The following is a 14,810-nucleotide window of genomic DNA, read 5'->3' as shown; positions in this document are numbered from 1 at the left end:
TTGATCTTCATAGCTGAGCAGAAGTGCATTAACTGATATATTCTAGTAAACATTTTGATTCCCTTCTAGCATTGCAGCTTCTTTAAGATTTCCCCAAAGGCATTCATTTCATTCATATGGTCTGCCCCATGATCCTGTCCATATTGTTGACTTCTCTATTTTGTTTCACAGACGTATGACTGGAAGAACTACCAGTCAAGCAGACTGAGTGCATCTGAACTGCAGATGCTGGCTAGCATGAAGAGGCAACAAAATGAAGAATTGAAGGATACAGGAATCTCACATGGGTTGAGTGCATCACAAATAGACAACTGTAATGTTAACATAAGTACAAGCAGTGATGATACAACAACCTGGAATTCTTGTTTCCCACCAGTAAGTCTAAATCTACAGTCTTTTCCCTCAAATTCTCTGAGGTATTTTTGTATTTCAGGGGGTCCTTGAATATTAATGTTTCTTTGAGCAGTTTCAAAATCAGAGGTATCTTTACCAGATGTTTTTTAGAACTCATTAAGTAAAATACACAACCAAAACATACTTGCAGCAGCTTCTATATTACCACTATGGAAAGAAATACCTCCTCCTTATTTCTATAGAAGCTACAACAGATACAAAGAACACAATAACACTATTTGTTAAATGAAAACCTACACACCAATGGAAGGGGTGATTGTACCTTCTACCAGGATAGGAGCCCAATCACAAAGTTACTAATCAGGATTTAGATTAGAAAGCAATATAGGAAAAAACAGCTTACCCTTTCTAAAGGCTGGTGAGACTCAAGAAAGGCACCCTCTAAAAATAAAAATAATAATAACGCTGTTCCCTTTGCTGCTGACTCTTAAATGAGAGTGGCCCTTCTGGTCAGTCAGGGGTATTGCTTGCACCTGTGCTCCCTGGATTAGCCATGCCTTCTCACCTGGTGTTCAGTCAGTGGTTCAGGCTGTGACCTAGCAATTCCCATACAAAATCTCAACTTCAAAACACGATTTTTCAGCATAGTGACCACCATTAGCTCTGTATTTTTATCAGCAATGAACAAGAGCCTGCATGCTGTGCTTCTAAACATCAGTGCAGAGGTGACCCACTGTTTTATAGCTGCTATGATGGTATCGTTGCTAGGAAAAATGCTGCCAACATAGTCCAACTTTCACTGTGCTCACACCCATCGTTTGGTCTCCATAAACAACCTGCAAGCACTGAAGAATATTGGTGGGTGCCATTTTTTCCAGATGGAGGAATTCAATACCTTTGCTTCATATGTGCTTCCATGTCGGATGCTATTCTTTCAGGCTGCCCTTCTGCTGCCATCTGTCACAGCAACAAAACGTAAGAGAATACTGGTGGGAAGGTTCAGCTTCTGCTGCCATATCACCAACATCCACCTCTGACTTTATGGTCCAACATAACAAAATAGGAGGCATTACTTTCAGAGTAGCCCTGGTATATATTCTTTCTTAGAATCCTGAATAATCACATAGGCTGTACAGCTTGTCAGTAGCAGCTGACAGCCTGCAGATGTGTGATATAGTACTTAAAAATATCTTCAGAATGAATGAAACCCATATATACCAGTCCATTGCGTTCTAGCATGATGGAGAATAATTGCTTCTTACAATGATAGTCTCATTACTGGACAGCTAACTGTTTAAAGGACTGAAGCAGGAGAGCAGTGTCAAAAAGCTGCAGTAGTTCTGGGCACTTAGTGCGCGATCCCTCTGTATTTTACACCTTGTATCACTACTTGTCCTGGCCCAAAGTGCTACAGAATCTCACAGCTGCATTATGTGACAGAGTGCTGTTATAAGGAGAGTATTTGTTACAGTCCACTGAAGAGTATCGAATGTATGAAATCACAGCATAGCATTCCAGCAACTAGAGCAAGGTATTTGCAGGAGCTGCTGTAAAACTAGATAACCTCACACTCCATTTATATCGCAGCAACATAGCTCTGACTTTATTACAGGTGAAACAATAATAAATAATGAATGTGTCTTAAGTAAAGCCCACAGCTCTGAGGCAGCTCCAGTGTTAGGAGAGTAAGCACTGCTGCGTGCCCCACTATAAATTCTTGTAGGGTAAATGCTCTGAAACGTTAGCTGCAAATTATCTCCAGGGACCTACAGGGCCCACACAGAGCCCTGTAGTCTGGACAACACTCTCAGTCATATGGTCTGATTATGGGGTGGTCCTGCACGGAGCAATTGATGGTCCTTATGGGTCTCTTCCACCCCAGGATATTCTGTGATTCTAAATGATTCTTTTAAATGAAAGGTACTGCTCCAGTACTCAGTGAAGGACAAGGTGATTGCCAGGAGAGCTCTTTGATCTCACTGCCTTCATAGTTTCTGTATGCTTTCAGACAAATTGTGTCAGTTATATAATAGGGTAGTCATTTAAATTGTAATTTAGTGTAGCTGTAGTGTTCTGTTGGCTTAGAAATCTAGAAATGTCTGCTAATTTCATATAGCTGTTTCAGTGAATCCCCACACTTAGCATTCACATGTGCAGTAAATGTGTTATTCTGCGCAGAGATAGACTAAATAATGGAGAGATCGAAATACAGCCAATCCAGAGCAATTAGAGCATGTTTGAATGTTGTTCCTGCTGGATTTCAGTCTTCTGTTTTTATGTCCCCTCATCTTTAATACTGCCATCATTCAAGCTGAGTCGGGAGAATTTGCAGCTGATCAATCCCTCCCAAATCCAACGTACAAACTGGAGAAGAGTTTGTATGTATCTGCAGCCATCTACCGTTGCTTTGTCAAATGATTTTAGCTGTTCAGGAAAGGAAGAGAGGTAATCCTCATATCATAGCTTGAGAAATTAGGGACAGTTTGAAATTCTTGTAATGATTAAACTTCGATGCTTCCATGTGTTTCCAGGTAGTATCTTTCTGATTGTTTAAATCAGCACTATCTGCTGCTTTGCTTTGTGATCTTCCCAGATAGTAATAAAAAGTATTTGTTAATCTAAATTTTCGTTCATCTTATAGAACCTCTTTGTACCTTGTTTGAATCTATGGCAACAGCACCACCAGAAGGCAGATTTCTGTGTCTCTTTCCTTTTGAAATACATACGATGTTTTGTGAGGCAGCGCAGTATATAATGACGTTGAACAGTGAACATACATATCAGAGTAATATTTTATAAATCAAACACATTTTTGGTGCGTTTGTTTTTTCCATCACTTGCCTCTATCAGTGTGATTTCCAGATTCATTGAGAATTTTCACTTATTACTGACTAATGAATCTCAGCAGTGCTTCTGAAGTAAAGGCACAGAGATCCATCATATTGCTAAGCTGCAGTTAGAACAGATGTCCTTAAAAAACTATAAAACTGCTATACTAAAACTGTATTTTACAACCTATGATAGCTTAGCAAGAACTGAGTATATGCTGTCAGGAGAAATTGTTGAAATGCAAGTTGTTTAGCAGCTGCTGTAAACCATGACAGCCAAAAAGAAATAAAATAGCTTTGAATATTACACATTACCCAGCATAGCTATCAGCTATAAATATAAACTGCTTCTTTTTTTTTTTTTTTTAATGAATTTTACTTCAAAGGAGAACTGCGAATCCGTGCAAAAAGTGAGTGGGGCAAAGGGCAGAGCTCCACATTAATGATACACACATGTAGAACTGAATATTTGAGAAGGTGATGTTTGACCGAATGCCTTCTGAAATTTCAAGATATATGAAGTTCAATGTTAGCTTTGCAACAACGTGCAGGACAGCTGTATGTATTGCAGAGTATAATGGGAAGTTTCTATCTACACATGCGCGTATTATCCAAGAATTGTTGGAAAGCTTAGGAAATAATTCTGCTGTAATGCCTTGCTCTGTTTTGGAGATCCAATGAGATCTTCCTGCCCTGTCAGGGAAGTTCAGCTTCTTGGGTTGCTGTTTCCAGCCAACATCAGACATCACTTTAGATACAACATAAGAATTTTGGAGCAAGATCACATAGGAGAGAGTTCAGAATGTCTTCTTGCCTGTGCTCCCTTATTCTCAGTCAGAAATGCAAAGGAGAATGAATTGTAGAATCATAGCATCATTAAGGTTGGAAAAAACCACAAAGAGCATCAAGTCCACCATCAAACCACCCCCACCACACCACTGCCCACGTCCCTCAGTGCCACATCTCCACGGTCCTTGAACACCTCCAGGGACGGTGACCCCACCACTCCCTGGGCAGCCCACTCCAATCCATGAAGATTCTCTCAGATTGCTAATTGATGAATCCTAAAAGCTCACAGCGGTCTAATGCTCTGTTATTAGACTCCAGAATATGCTCATCACTTAGACGTGTCTTTCATGCACAGAGTACACACAGAACACTAAAATTACTTGTTCCTCAAGCAACTGCCTAAATATAAATTCAATCAAATAGGTTTTGAACGAGAAACCATTTGAAATTTCAAGGCTCTCACTTAATTTTGGGAAGGTCTTCTGCCCTCCATTGTGATGATTCAGAAAAGAAAACACTTAACACAGAAAGGGTCTGACAGAACTGAAGTCTGACAGACAGGAGGAGTGATATTTAAACCCAGAATTATTCCAGCTGAGAGCTCAGTTTGACAGCCCCTGGAGGGATCTATTCACATCAAGTCAAATTGCAAAACTGAGGCAGACTATTCTTTACTATGAAATGAGACTAAAAATTATTTAGACAGATATTTTGGTTCATAGACTGACTAATTTACCTTCTGTCTCATCCAGAGTCGTCCACTAGGCATCACTTGGGAATTGCACCACCCATGACCAGGCAGTGACTTCTATTTGGCAGTAATTAGAATGTCATTCATCCCAAGCATACCATCTCTTCCCACTTCCTCAAACGATGAGAACGTACCCTTTTTAATTAATTTTGATAAGGATGCAGTTCCTTTCATAGTATTTAGTATTTAACATCACATGAACTGATTTGTGCAAGTATTTTTAAAGCATGCTCATATTCTCACTTGTTTCTGCATTTGCTTCAGTGGTTTGTTTAGAGCTGTCCTGATGCCCTGGGTGATGTGCTGGGGCCTTATCTGCAAACATTACATGTGTTGTGAGACAAAGTGTATTTTTATATTTTTTATATTAGTTTATTAATATCAGCATTTCTGGCAACTTTGGGGGCACATTATTACAATTGTTGGCTGCGATTCTGAGATCTTTTTATCAGAAGTGACCATCACTCTTCCCTCTCTGTGTCCTGGCCCTGTCCCCACACTCACAGACAGCAGAGAAACGACTGCGTGGTCGCCTCCTTCATTCATATGTATTTCCACCCAGGTAAGAATCATCTGTTAAGTTATACCTTTGCACAGTTAGGATCTGAATATCCCTTTTAAATTTCACAGATAAGATGAAAGACCATAAAATTCCAATATCAGAAGCTGCAGATGCGTATCCTTATAAAGGATCTCTTACATACTTTTGAACGTTCTGAAAGAATATTTGCAAAGTTATTTTCTCACTGTTATTTTATGTTTTCCATAGCCCGTCAGTCAGGAGCATCACTATCAGAAAGAAATGAGCCCTCTTTCACATTCCAACCCACGGTAAGATTCCATTTATAGCCCAGGCAGTAAGAATTCAGTCGGAGTGTTCTGAATACTAAATGTGATGTTCTTTGATTTAATCTTAAATCTCCTTTTGGTTGCAGCCTCCTCTCAAAGAGCTTTACTATTGCTCTTTTTAGTCATTGTCTACGGGCTGCAGTAAGTCTGCGTAGTCCCAGAATGCAGGGCTGGATTCAGCATGGTTGAGATGTACCCTGTATATTTAAAGGAAGCAGCACAGCCCTTGCTCCTACACGTGCTTTGATGCATGATTCAGCAACTCTTCTTCATCTGACATTTGTACACTCTCACCTGTTTCTTTCTCTCTCTGTCTGTCTCTGCTTTGTAGGCTCAGATGTAAAATTACACCTGTGACTCCAGGTGTCACGGAATCCATTTGTTAGAAAAGGTTTTAATGTTACTTACTTGGAAAGGACTTTTCAGTAGATAACCCAGTCAGGACAAGGTGCTATGTAATAACACTGTGGGATAGTTCAAACCAATCCTGTCTGGATGTCAAGTTTTTAGCCTTATCTGTTCCATTCGGAGTCAGCACCAAAAGCCCAGTGACTTTAATGTAAGATAAGATGGGGATGTGAAGACAAGGGGAGATGGTGGCTAAAGAGAAGCGATGAACGTTCAGACAACCAGACTGAACTGTCCTGTTTCAGAACTGCCTTGCACCTGTGAAAGCCCAGCATCACTTTGCCAGTTCTTGAACAGCCTGAACAGGAGGCAAACTTAACTTTCAAAGCAGTCCTGCTTCCCTTTCCATTGGTGTGATTAACACAGATGTTGCATGTCTGAATTTTAGCTGGACAATGCATGCATGTTGGGAGTGATATGAGAAGAGGCTATTTTGGATATGACTGCAAGATAGTTTGCTCGATTTCTTTTCAGGATACCAGCAGTGTGAAATTTTATGACAGTGCACTGCCAGCCAATTGTGCACCATAATACGCATTTCTCCTCACACAGATGTTTTCAGTCACTTGTTTTACTTGCCATCCACGTTTTTATTATCTTCTTGTTAAATTTTATGGAGTGAACACTGTGAAACTTGCTGTGCAAGTTCACCCAGATGCATCACTTATTGCAACATACAGCCATATGTTTCTTAGTACACACAGCATACTACTGGAGTTGAAGTACAAGCCTGGATTCCTGTCCCATTTCATAAGTGAACCTAAGTGCCAATATTGTTCTAGAAAACCTCTCCACCTTCTGTGCTACTTACCCAAGGAGCTACCTCTATCCTTACCAATAGTTGCAGTGGACGAAGTGCGTGGAGACACCTGACTATAGCCCACAGGTTAAGTTATCAGGTACCTTGCGACTGACCAGTCCAGAATTGATTTCCTAATTCTGATGGTGTAAGAATAGCCTACATTTTAGCACAGGCTGCACTGCTTTTCTACTTCCAGCCAATAGGTTGAGTCAGGTTTTATTATTCTTATTCGTGTGATAAAGCAATTTGGTACTCAGTACATTTTATATACTGAAAAAGAGAAGAAGCACCATTATCTGTAAAAATAAAGCACTTCAGCATATTGAGTTTAGATGATCACCAACGAAAACTTCTATTTCCATATAATAAAATCTAAACCAAAATGGTGTAAACTACAACTTTGTTGTTAGGCTATTTTAATGCAGTACACACAGCAGACAAATTTACACAGAAGTCATTTTCAAGAAATGTGGGCAAAGTATTCGTAACTTACCTGAACAGTTGGAAGTGCCTCATAGTTCAGTAGCCCTTGTGAACTGCCAGAAGAGTATTACTGGGCTGTAAATAGAGAAGATGACAAAATTATGAGGTCAGTTTGCATCATGGTGTAAAAACTGGAAAAGATGTGTGTGGAATATCATGATTCACATTGTTAACTTTCATTTGTAGTGGAAAACTTAGTAATGTTTTCCACTGAGGGTGTGCACGTGAGAGAGAGAGAAAATTAATGGTCATTTTATAACTTAGGACTTACGGTATCTTTAAAAGCCTATTTTACCAAGTAACGCATGGGCAAGTGGGAAATACCTCAATCTTTGTAAGCCTATGATAGCTATGAAAGCAAACATGAGAACATCTGAAAAACTGACATATCCTATGTAGATCAGTGGGTATAAATACCATGGTACCAAGAGATTTATATTATGCACTTACTGATAGAACAAACAGTTTGTCATAAAGAACAATAAAGAATGTGGCAGGTCTGAAGTAACTTTAAAAGGCATAGTAGTGGTATTTTCTGGGAAATGGAGAGAGCAATGTAGCAGCTATTGTCCTGTAAGTGTAGCTTCTGTCCATTAGAAGATAAGCCAGGAAAGAAAGCAACCGTGAAGATAATGGAAATACAGTCAATAAAAAGACCCAGCTAGACTCATTTTCCATTGGATCCACTGGGTGAAGGTCATAAGTCTGCCAAGAGTATTGCTGCTGCCGTACAAATCATGCCCACATCACACTGCTTTGTAAGGCACGGACCCAATGAATGAAAGAGGGCAGGTGGACCTCAGAGGCTACAGAGCCAGATGAGCAAGAAGGTGTGCAGTGTCTCGAGCCTTCGCTCTGCAGTTCCCCAGGCTGAAAGGCTGTAAGGTCTGAGCTGAACTCCACAACTGCTTCTTTTCCCTCCAGATAGGAAACTAATTAGCTGTTACTTCTCCCTCCAGAGCAGGGGCTGGAAACTGCTATGCTTACTCAGTAAGCATTTCAGCAGCATTGTCCTCCAAAGCGTTTGTGTGTTGTAGAAGATTTGGAAATTGCATTAAAGGAAATGCTGAAAGAAAGTTAACATGGCAGAGGAATTGCAGCAATACTGAACTGCAAAATGAGGAACTGTTCTGTAAAAAAAGATATTCAGCCTAATTGTATGAATAGGTTTCTGAACTACAGATGCTCTTCAGAAAATTTATTTCTGATAAAAGCTGATTTTCCATCTTTGAGAGAGATTTTTTTAAGTTGAAATCTGTCTCTATAAGCACTGCCTCACCAGCTCCTCAGCTGGCATCCTGCTCAGCTCTTCCCAATCTACCAAATTAAATTTGTTCCTCTGAAGTTCAAACAGCTGTTCACAGAAACCATGCGAGGGCAGGGCATAAATATTTCAGCACATCGTTAGGTGTCTTTTCTAAGGAAGTACGTTTTACTTCAGTAATTTTATATCAAATGTATACAGACCATTTTTCATTTAGGTTCTGCCCAGACATTTGGTTCTGTACGTTTAAAAACTGTGAATTCCCATAGTGAATTGTGGGCACAAAGGTTTGATGATGGTAAATATCTGCCTGATTTGGACTATGGCCAAGAATACGAGATCAGCACATACAATACAGGCTTCATTGCATGAGAAAGCTTATTTGTCAGTAGTCTCCAACTAAAGAATGAGTGATCAAGCCATGTTTCATTCACAAATTATTACTTTTTTAATTAGTTGGCTGGTGGCTTTCTTATATTAACAGCTCAACATCAACAACCTCCCAAAAGTACCGCATGTAAGTGTGGCTGACAGCTTTCATTAGAGTGACTGCAATCTGCAGAAGTTCATTAGTGTATCAGTCAATGAAAATGATCTTTTGAAGCATTGTCTATCGCTCTGCTCTGGTTTTCATCCTGCAAGAAACTGACGAAGCTATGTGATGCCATTTTGCCACATTCCCACCTCCTCTTTCCAGTATCTTGTCTGTGATTCTCTGCCCTGTGTTCACATCAGTTATTATCTCTGTAAGTTTTCTATGAGAAGTGAGCATTACCATTGCTCTGAAGCAATAGGATTCAGGACCTGCAAGTCAGCTGCTGCTTGCAGCTTGAAGTGTTCGTGTTTACCTTAGTTTCCATCATATTTTTGTTACAAACTAAAAAGAATCAGCTTAAAACCAAGGAACACGTTTGGCTCCTAAAATATTAAGGAAATCCAATGATATTGTGAAGTCATAATGCAGTTTACATGATGCAGTTCAGGCTGGCTCTTTGCCTAGATTTATGTGCTGTCTATGAAAAGTGTCACACTGTACTGTAGTTTAAATCCTTGAAGATTCGCCTCTTTGTGGATGTGATAGGAAGTTCCTTGTCTCTGTAACAGGCTGATAAGGGCCTGCAGTCATTGGCAGATGATAAATAGTCATTGACCTCACCTCACATTGGCGCGGTGCAGGCTGACTAAAGCAAGCTTCCTGTCATTGTAACCTACATGCGTTCCATTAGAACGATTGGTCTGTCATCATTCTTCCTTCTAATACAACCCAAAAGAAGAAAGTAAAAACAATAACGTTTTCTTGTCTTCTTTTGGTGAAGGTATCTCTCCAGTGGAAGTAACTCATATTCATATAACAAAAAATGAACAAGTAGTAGTTGCCTTTTATGACTGCTCCCTGTTAATTTTAGTAAGTAGGTTAATTTTCCCACTTTCTCATAAAGTTTGTGGTACCAGTCTTATTCATTACCTACTCCTGCCATAAATACTGCCGTGATCACAGCACATGAACGTACAATATCAACAATTTTAGCACACGACCACAAACTTTGCAAACACTGAAGTACAAAAACAAAAGATCCGTTCAGTTTTTAGGCTGCCATTCAGGTACTTTCATCTGTCCCAGAAGGAAATTAAATATGCCAGTAGCTGATGCATGTCATCCTACCACTCATATTCAGTTAAGATTAAGCTCACCTATAAAGTGATGCAGTAGCAGAAGGATTGTAGTTATAACATTTCTTTGTGCTACACCAGAACTTCTCTACCATGCATGCTGTAAAATTCAGTTGCAAAACATATTTGTCTCCCACATTTCCAGGTAAGGGCATAAATAGTCTAATAGCTTAGGGTTGAGAAGGGAACTTAAAGAATGAGTTTTACAAACAAAGAAGCGTATTTATTTTTTTGATTCATTAGAAGATTAAAGTCATACAACTCCATTATTTCTGCAAAACAGAAATTATTACATTAGGAGGTATTAGGAAATTACACAACAGTTGTCAAAATAAGTGAACAAGAACAATGTATCACAAAATGTACTTTGCTTTTTCATTGTACTTGTTCAGTTACTTTACTCATCCACAAAATAGAGTAATTTGCAATAGATCTCCCCGTCGTTAATCTGAATTAGCAAAGTTCTGCTGCATTTGTCAGGCCGTAATAGGCATGAAAAAGAACATGACAATAGAAGCAAATGGCACAGGAAACATCTAATTGGAAAGGTTAAATTTTTTAATCACGATGGTAAAAAGCTTAGCTGCAGAAAGATTGTTGAGAACCGAGTGGCTGACATGGAAAAGCTTGTTAAAATAATCCAGAAATGACTTTCTCTTGTATGGGAATCTGAGAACATGAAGTATGGCAGCGTATACATGGAAGACTAAAAGACTAAAATATAAAACATGGAAAATGCTCCTAAGCATGTTCTTCAATGCTCTTCACCCATGTTAATGGGCACAATCTCTTACGGCAGCAAAAATAGCATTAAACAGATATGTTTTAGGGCCCCCAATGTCCCCCGTACATGTTTGCTTGTTGTCGTTGTTGCTTTTTGTTGTGTTTTTTTTTTTTTTTTTATTTTAATTCCTAGCTGTATTCCCAGTTTTGCAACAGGAGAGAAGTTACTAAATACACACAGTTAAGGAGTACTCTAAATTGCTTGAGAACACTGACATGGGGTAGGGATTTCACAATGTCAGCACAGAACAGCACTTGGTACCAAATGCATTTGCTTAGGATGCTGTCCTTTGCATCTCCATGATGCTTGGCTGAATAGGCTTTTAAGAGAACTGGTGATGGTATAGAGCCCCGTAGCATTTTTTGCTAGGCACATTTCATTGTCTCTTCCCTGAATAAAGCGTCGGTGCCTATTTAAGGTGAGACAAAAGATTTTCTGTTTATTGCTGCCCACAGAAAGCAAATCAGATGGTTCATTTCTGCAGCAGACCATGTTTGTGTAGCGCTACTGATTGGAATACTGCATTGCTGAACTTTTTGTGGCCAACGAGCCGACTGTTTTAGGCTTTCCCAGGACGCAGCACATGCTGGCTGTTCACGTACTGACTAGCCATCCCTTGTTCCAGGCAGGATGTCTGAAAGAGATCTGTGTTTTTTTCTTACAAAGTAAAACTGCCAAACTGCCTGGGTTTCCAAGGGCACGAGTGCCCACCACCTCCCTTCCCTGCCGCCCCGCTATCATTTGTGTAATTGCTTTGATCCATCATACAGAGTGTTGCTTTTGATTCCTTTCTGTAGTTTTGCTGTCGGTGACAAAACATGATGTTTTTGAAAAATTAGAGCAAGGTAGCATACTTCTCACTTTGTTGGTAATGATTAAGTTTCCAGCTTCATGCTGTACCATTCATTGTATTAATACACCAGAAGGTCAGAGTTTCCCAGCATTTTTTTTTTCACTTTCTCGAAAAAGAAAGGTAATTTTGACAGGCTAGGAACATTCAGCTGCATCACCTTTAACAAGTTTGATAATATTAAAGTTAGTGTTCTGTTGAGTCATGTTCTCTCCACTGATCTTTAAAAGCCCTCTGGCTGCGTGTCATCCATTAAAAGTTAAATGGGATGCAGCCTACATTCAGGATGGGCAGAACAGTGAAGTACTGTTAACGGCTGACGGTGGAGGAAAAGAATTACTTTAATTGTGACAAGACTCATTGGGTACCAGATTCAGGTGTTTCTTGAATGGTGAAACAGTAAAATATAATTTCTTAAATGTATGGTTTATTTAATTGCTAAAAATATGTGAAAAAAAAGAAGCAAACCCTTCCTAACAGATACTTAATTAAGTGTGGAAATCTAGTTGATTCACCAGTGAATATCTGACTTACATGATTAGAACTCATCTGTTTAAGATTAGATTAATATACTGGAATTTTAAAACACCTTTGCAGATTCTTTACCTGTGATGTATACAGTTGGTCTTCTGATAAATGAATCTAAACCAGCAAAGAATGAAGGGCCAGTCTTTTACTTCAGTTAGATGCTAAAACTGATTTTTAGTGACATTTACATCGCTACTGAACATCAAAACTATAATGTAGCCAGCAAGTCAACAGGGTGATGCATTAGAGGTCTGGTCTTTAATAAATCACAATGTTACTGTTATTTAACAGAAACTATTATAGAATCATAGAATGGCTCGGGTTGGAAGGGACCCCAAGGATCATCAGGTTCCAACCCCCTTGCCACCGGCAGGGCCACCAACCTCCATATCTGCTACTAGACCAGGCTGCACACAGCCCCATCCAACCTGATCTTGAACACCTCCAACTGTGATAGAAGTTTCATGTATTTATCTACGAAAGCTTGACCAAATAGCACAATTATGTTAATTACAAAACAGTAAAACATCCACATTCAGATGATTCTTGTTTTTAGACCAGTGAACATGAGTGCTATGTTTCGAATATCCTGCACAAGTTTATCATTTAAGCACAGATAATAAAAGAATAATGGGAAAGCATTAAGAGGCCAAACTTTGACCTGATACCATGACCATATAGCCTGGTCATAATGTCCACACAAGTAACAGAGCCTTACAGCCCCCAGATATCTTGTTCAATAAGTAGAATTCACATTTCCTTTATCATCCTGAATCCAATCCATCACCAATACACAAACACATATTCTGATGTAAGTTCCTAAAAGGAACAGATTCAAGTCTTTCATGCATGGTTGCATTTGGGCTGTTTATGATCTCTTTTTAGTTATTAATTCATTGGGAATTAGATAATTTTGTGCTTTTTTATTAAATCTCTTTGCCTCCATTAGAGGTATGCGGTTTGGTGGGCTGGACTCGCTGAAGTGATTGGAGAAAGGAAAAAGTAATTTCATAAATACACTCACAATTTTCTAAATCTTAGTGGTAGCAAAAGAAGAAAGTTCCAGTAAAGCATACAGCAAATGAAGATATTATGTATTAGGGATGGAATGAATCTGTCACTTTGACGGATTGTGAGGCAAAGAACAGATTAACAGATTACTCATAGTCAGAGTGTAGCTCACTGTGAAAAATGTGCAGGAAATGATAAGTGTTGGTTTGTGCTGATTTAATGATATTTTGAGACTACAATAACACTCCAGGAGAATAATACAATGCAGCTCATGTCTTGCATGTTTTGAATCATCAACGCGTTGCCAGATTAACCTTAAATCCCTGTGATACTTCTTTTTAAAATACAGTTTTCAGTTCATGCAAAGCCATACAGACGTGCATATTTGTGTTATTTTTCAAAATTGTTATTACAGTGTTCACTCAAAAATCTCTGATTTGTGTATATAAATACACCCCCTGTTCCTTCAGTAGTGTATCTCTTCTGCATGCTCACTTGGTTCTGCATTACACTCACTCAGTGCTTCCCACCTGAGCCTGCATAGCAATGAAGAGTTACTGACTTAAAAATTAATACTGAATGTTTTTTGATTTAGGGCATATTTTGTGAGAATTTGTACGAATGTTCACAACTGAAATTGCTTAAAGCATTTTAGATGCAAAAATGGACAATTTAAGGCTAAGACAGCTTCACAGTTGTTACAGACGTATACGGGTTGCACATGAAATTTGATTTCTTCTTATTGTTTTTTTCAAACAATAGGATTTCATTTTTTACATAACAAAATACATCTGAATGTTAATAGCCTTCAGAAGGCCTTGCTGCACTACTGAAACTAATACTGAAGGGCTTTATTTCTAAGGAAATGTTTCTGTTAAAAAAAATCTCATTACACATCCATACATAATATATTACGAAGCAGAACCCAAATCAGTGTTTATAGGTAATCTGATGTAAATTAATGAAGTTCCACGTAACCTTGAAGTTCAGCAGGTATGTACATAACTGAAAATTCAGATCTGCTAATCTGTGGGGGCCTAAAAGTAATGGAGTCTCCAAAAAAGATACAGCAATGGGTGAGGGGCTGAACCACAAAGCTATAGGTGACTGTATTGACTTATTTGAGTATTAAGTTGATCTCTATCAACCTCTTCTAAATAAACATCATTAAAAATGCAAATAAAGTGGGGAAGAATAGGTCTTCATCTTACACATAACAAATATCCTAACTACACTGAACCACTTTTTAGATAGGAGCTCATACTTTGCATTCACCTGACCATGGTGAGGGATTTACTTGGAGCACGTGCAGCAGAATCTGTTTCAGCATTACTAAATATTATTAGTACGAGAGAAGTATGTGCTGAGGTTTTAGATGACAGTAGCAAAACCTGTCAAGAACTGATCTTTTTTCCCTAAAAATATTTTTGGAGTCTTG

General features: G+C 38.9%; 1 protein-coding gene across 4 annotated transcripts in view; it reads left to right on the top strand.

The window, feature by feature from the left end:
• C3orf67 (C3orf67 homolog) overlaps positions 1-14,810 on the top strand; it is a 62,991-nt gene that overhangs the window by 40,646 nt on the left and 7,535 nt on the right. For 3 of the 4 annotated variants that reach the window (XM_414408.8, XM_040646342.2, XM_004944634.5), the window contains 2 exons: positions 172-375; positions 5,492-5,553. In XM_414408.8, coding sequence (XP_414408.5) covers positions 172-375; positions 5,492-5,553 — 266 coding nt within the window. The remainder of the gene's footprint in view (positions 1-171; positions 376-5,491; positions 5,554-14,810) is intronic. The other variant, XM_004944636.5, reaches the window with a different exon arrangement.

This window comes from Gallus gallus, chromosome 12, assembly GCF_016699485.2.
Source record: "Gallus gallus isolate bGalGal1 chromosome 12, bGalGal1.mat.broiler.GRCg7b, whole genome shotgun sequence".
Taxonomy (NCBI): domain Eukaryota; kingdom Metazoa; phylum Chordata; class Aves; order Galliformes; family Phasianidae; genus Gallus; species Gallus gallus.
This window is presented reverse-complemented; position numbering and strand designations above follow the sequence as displayed.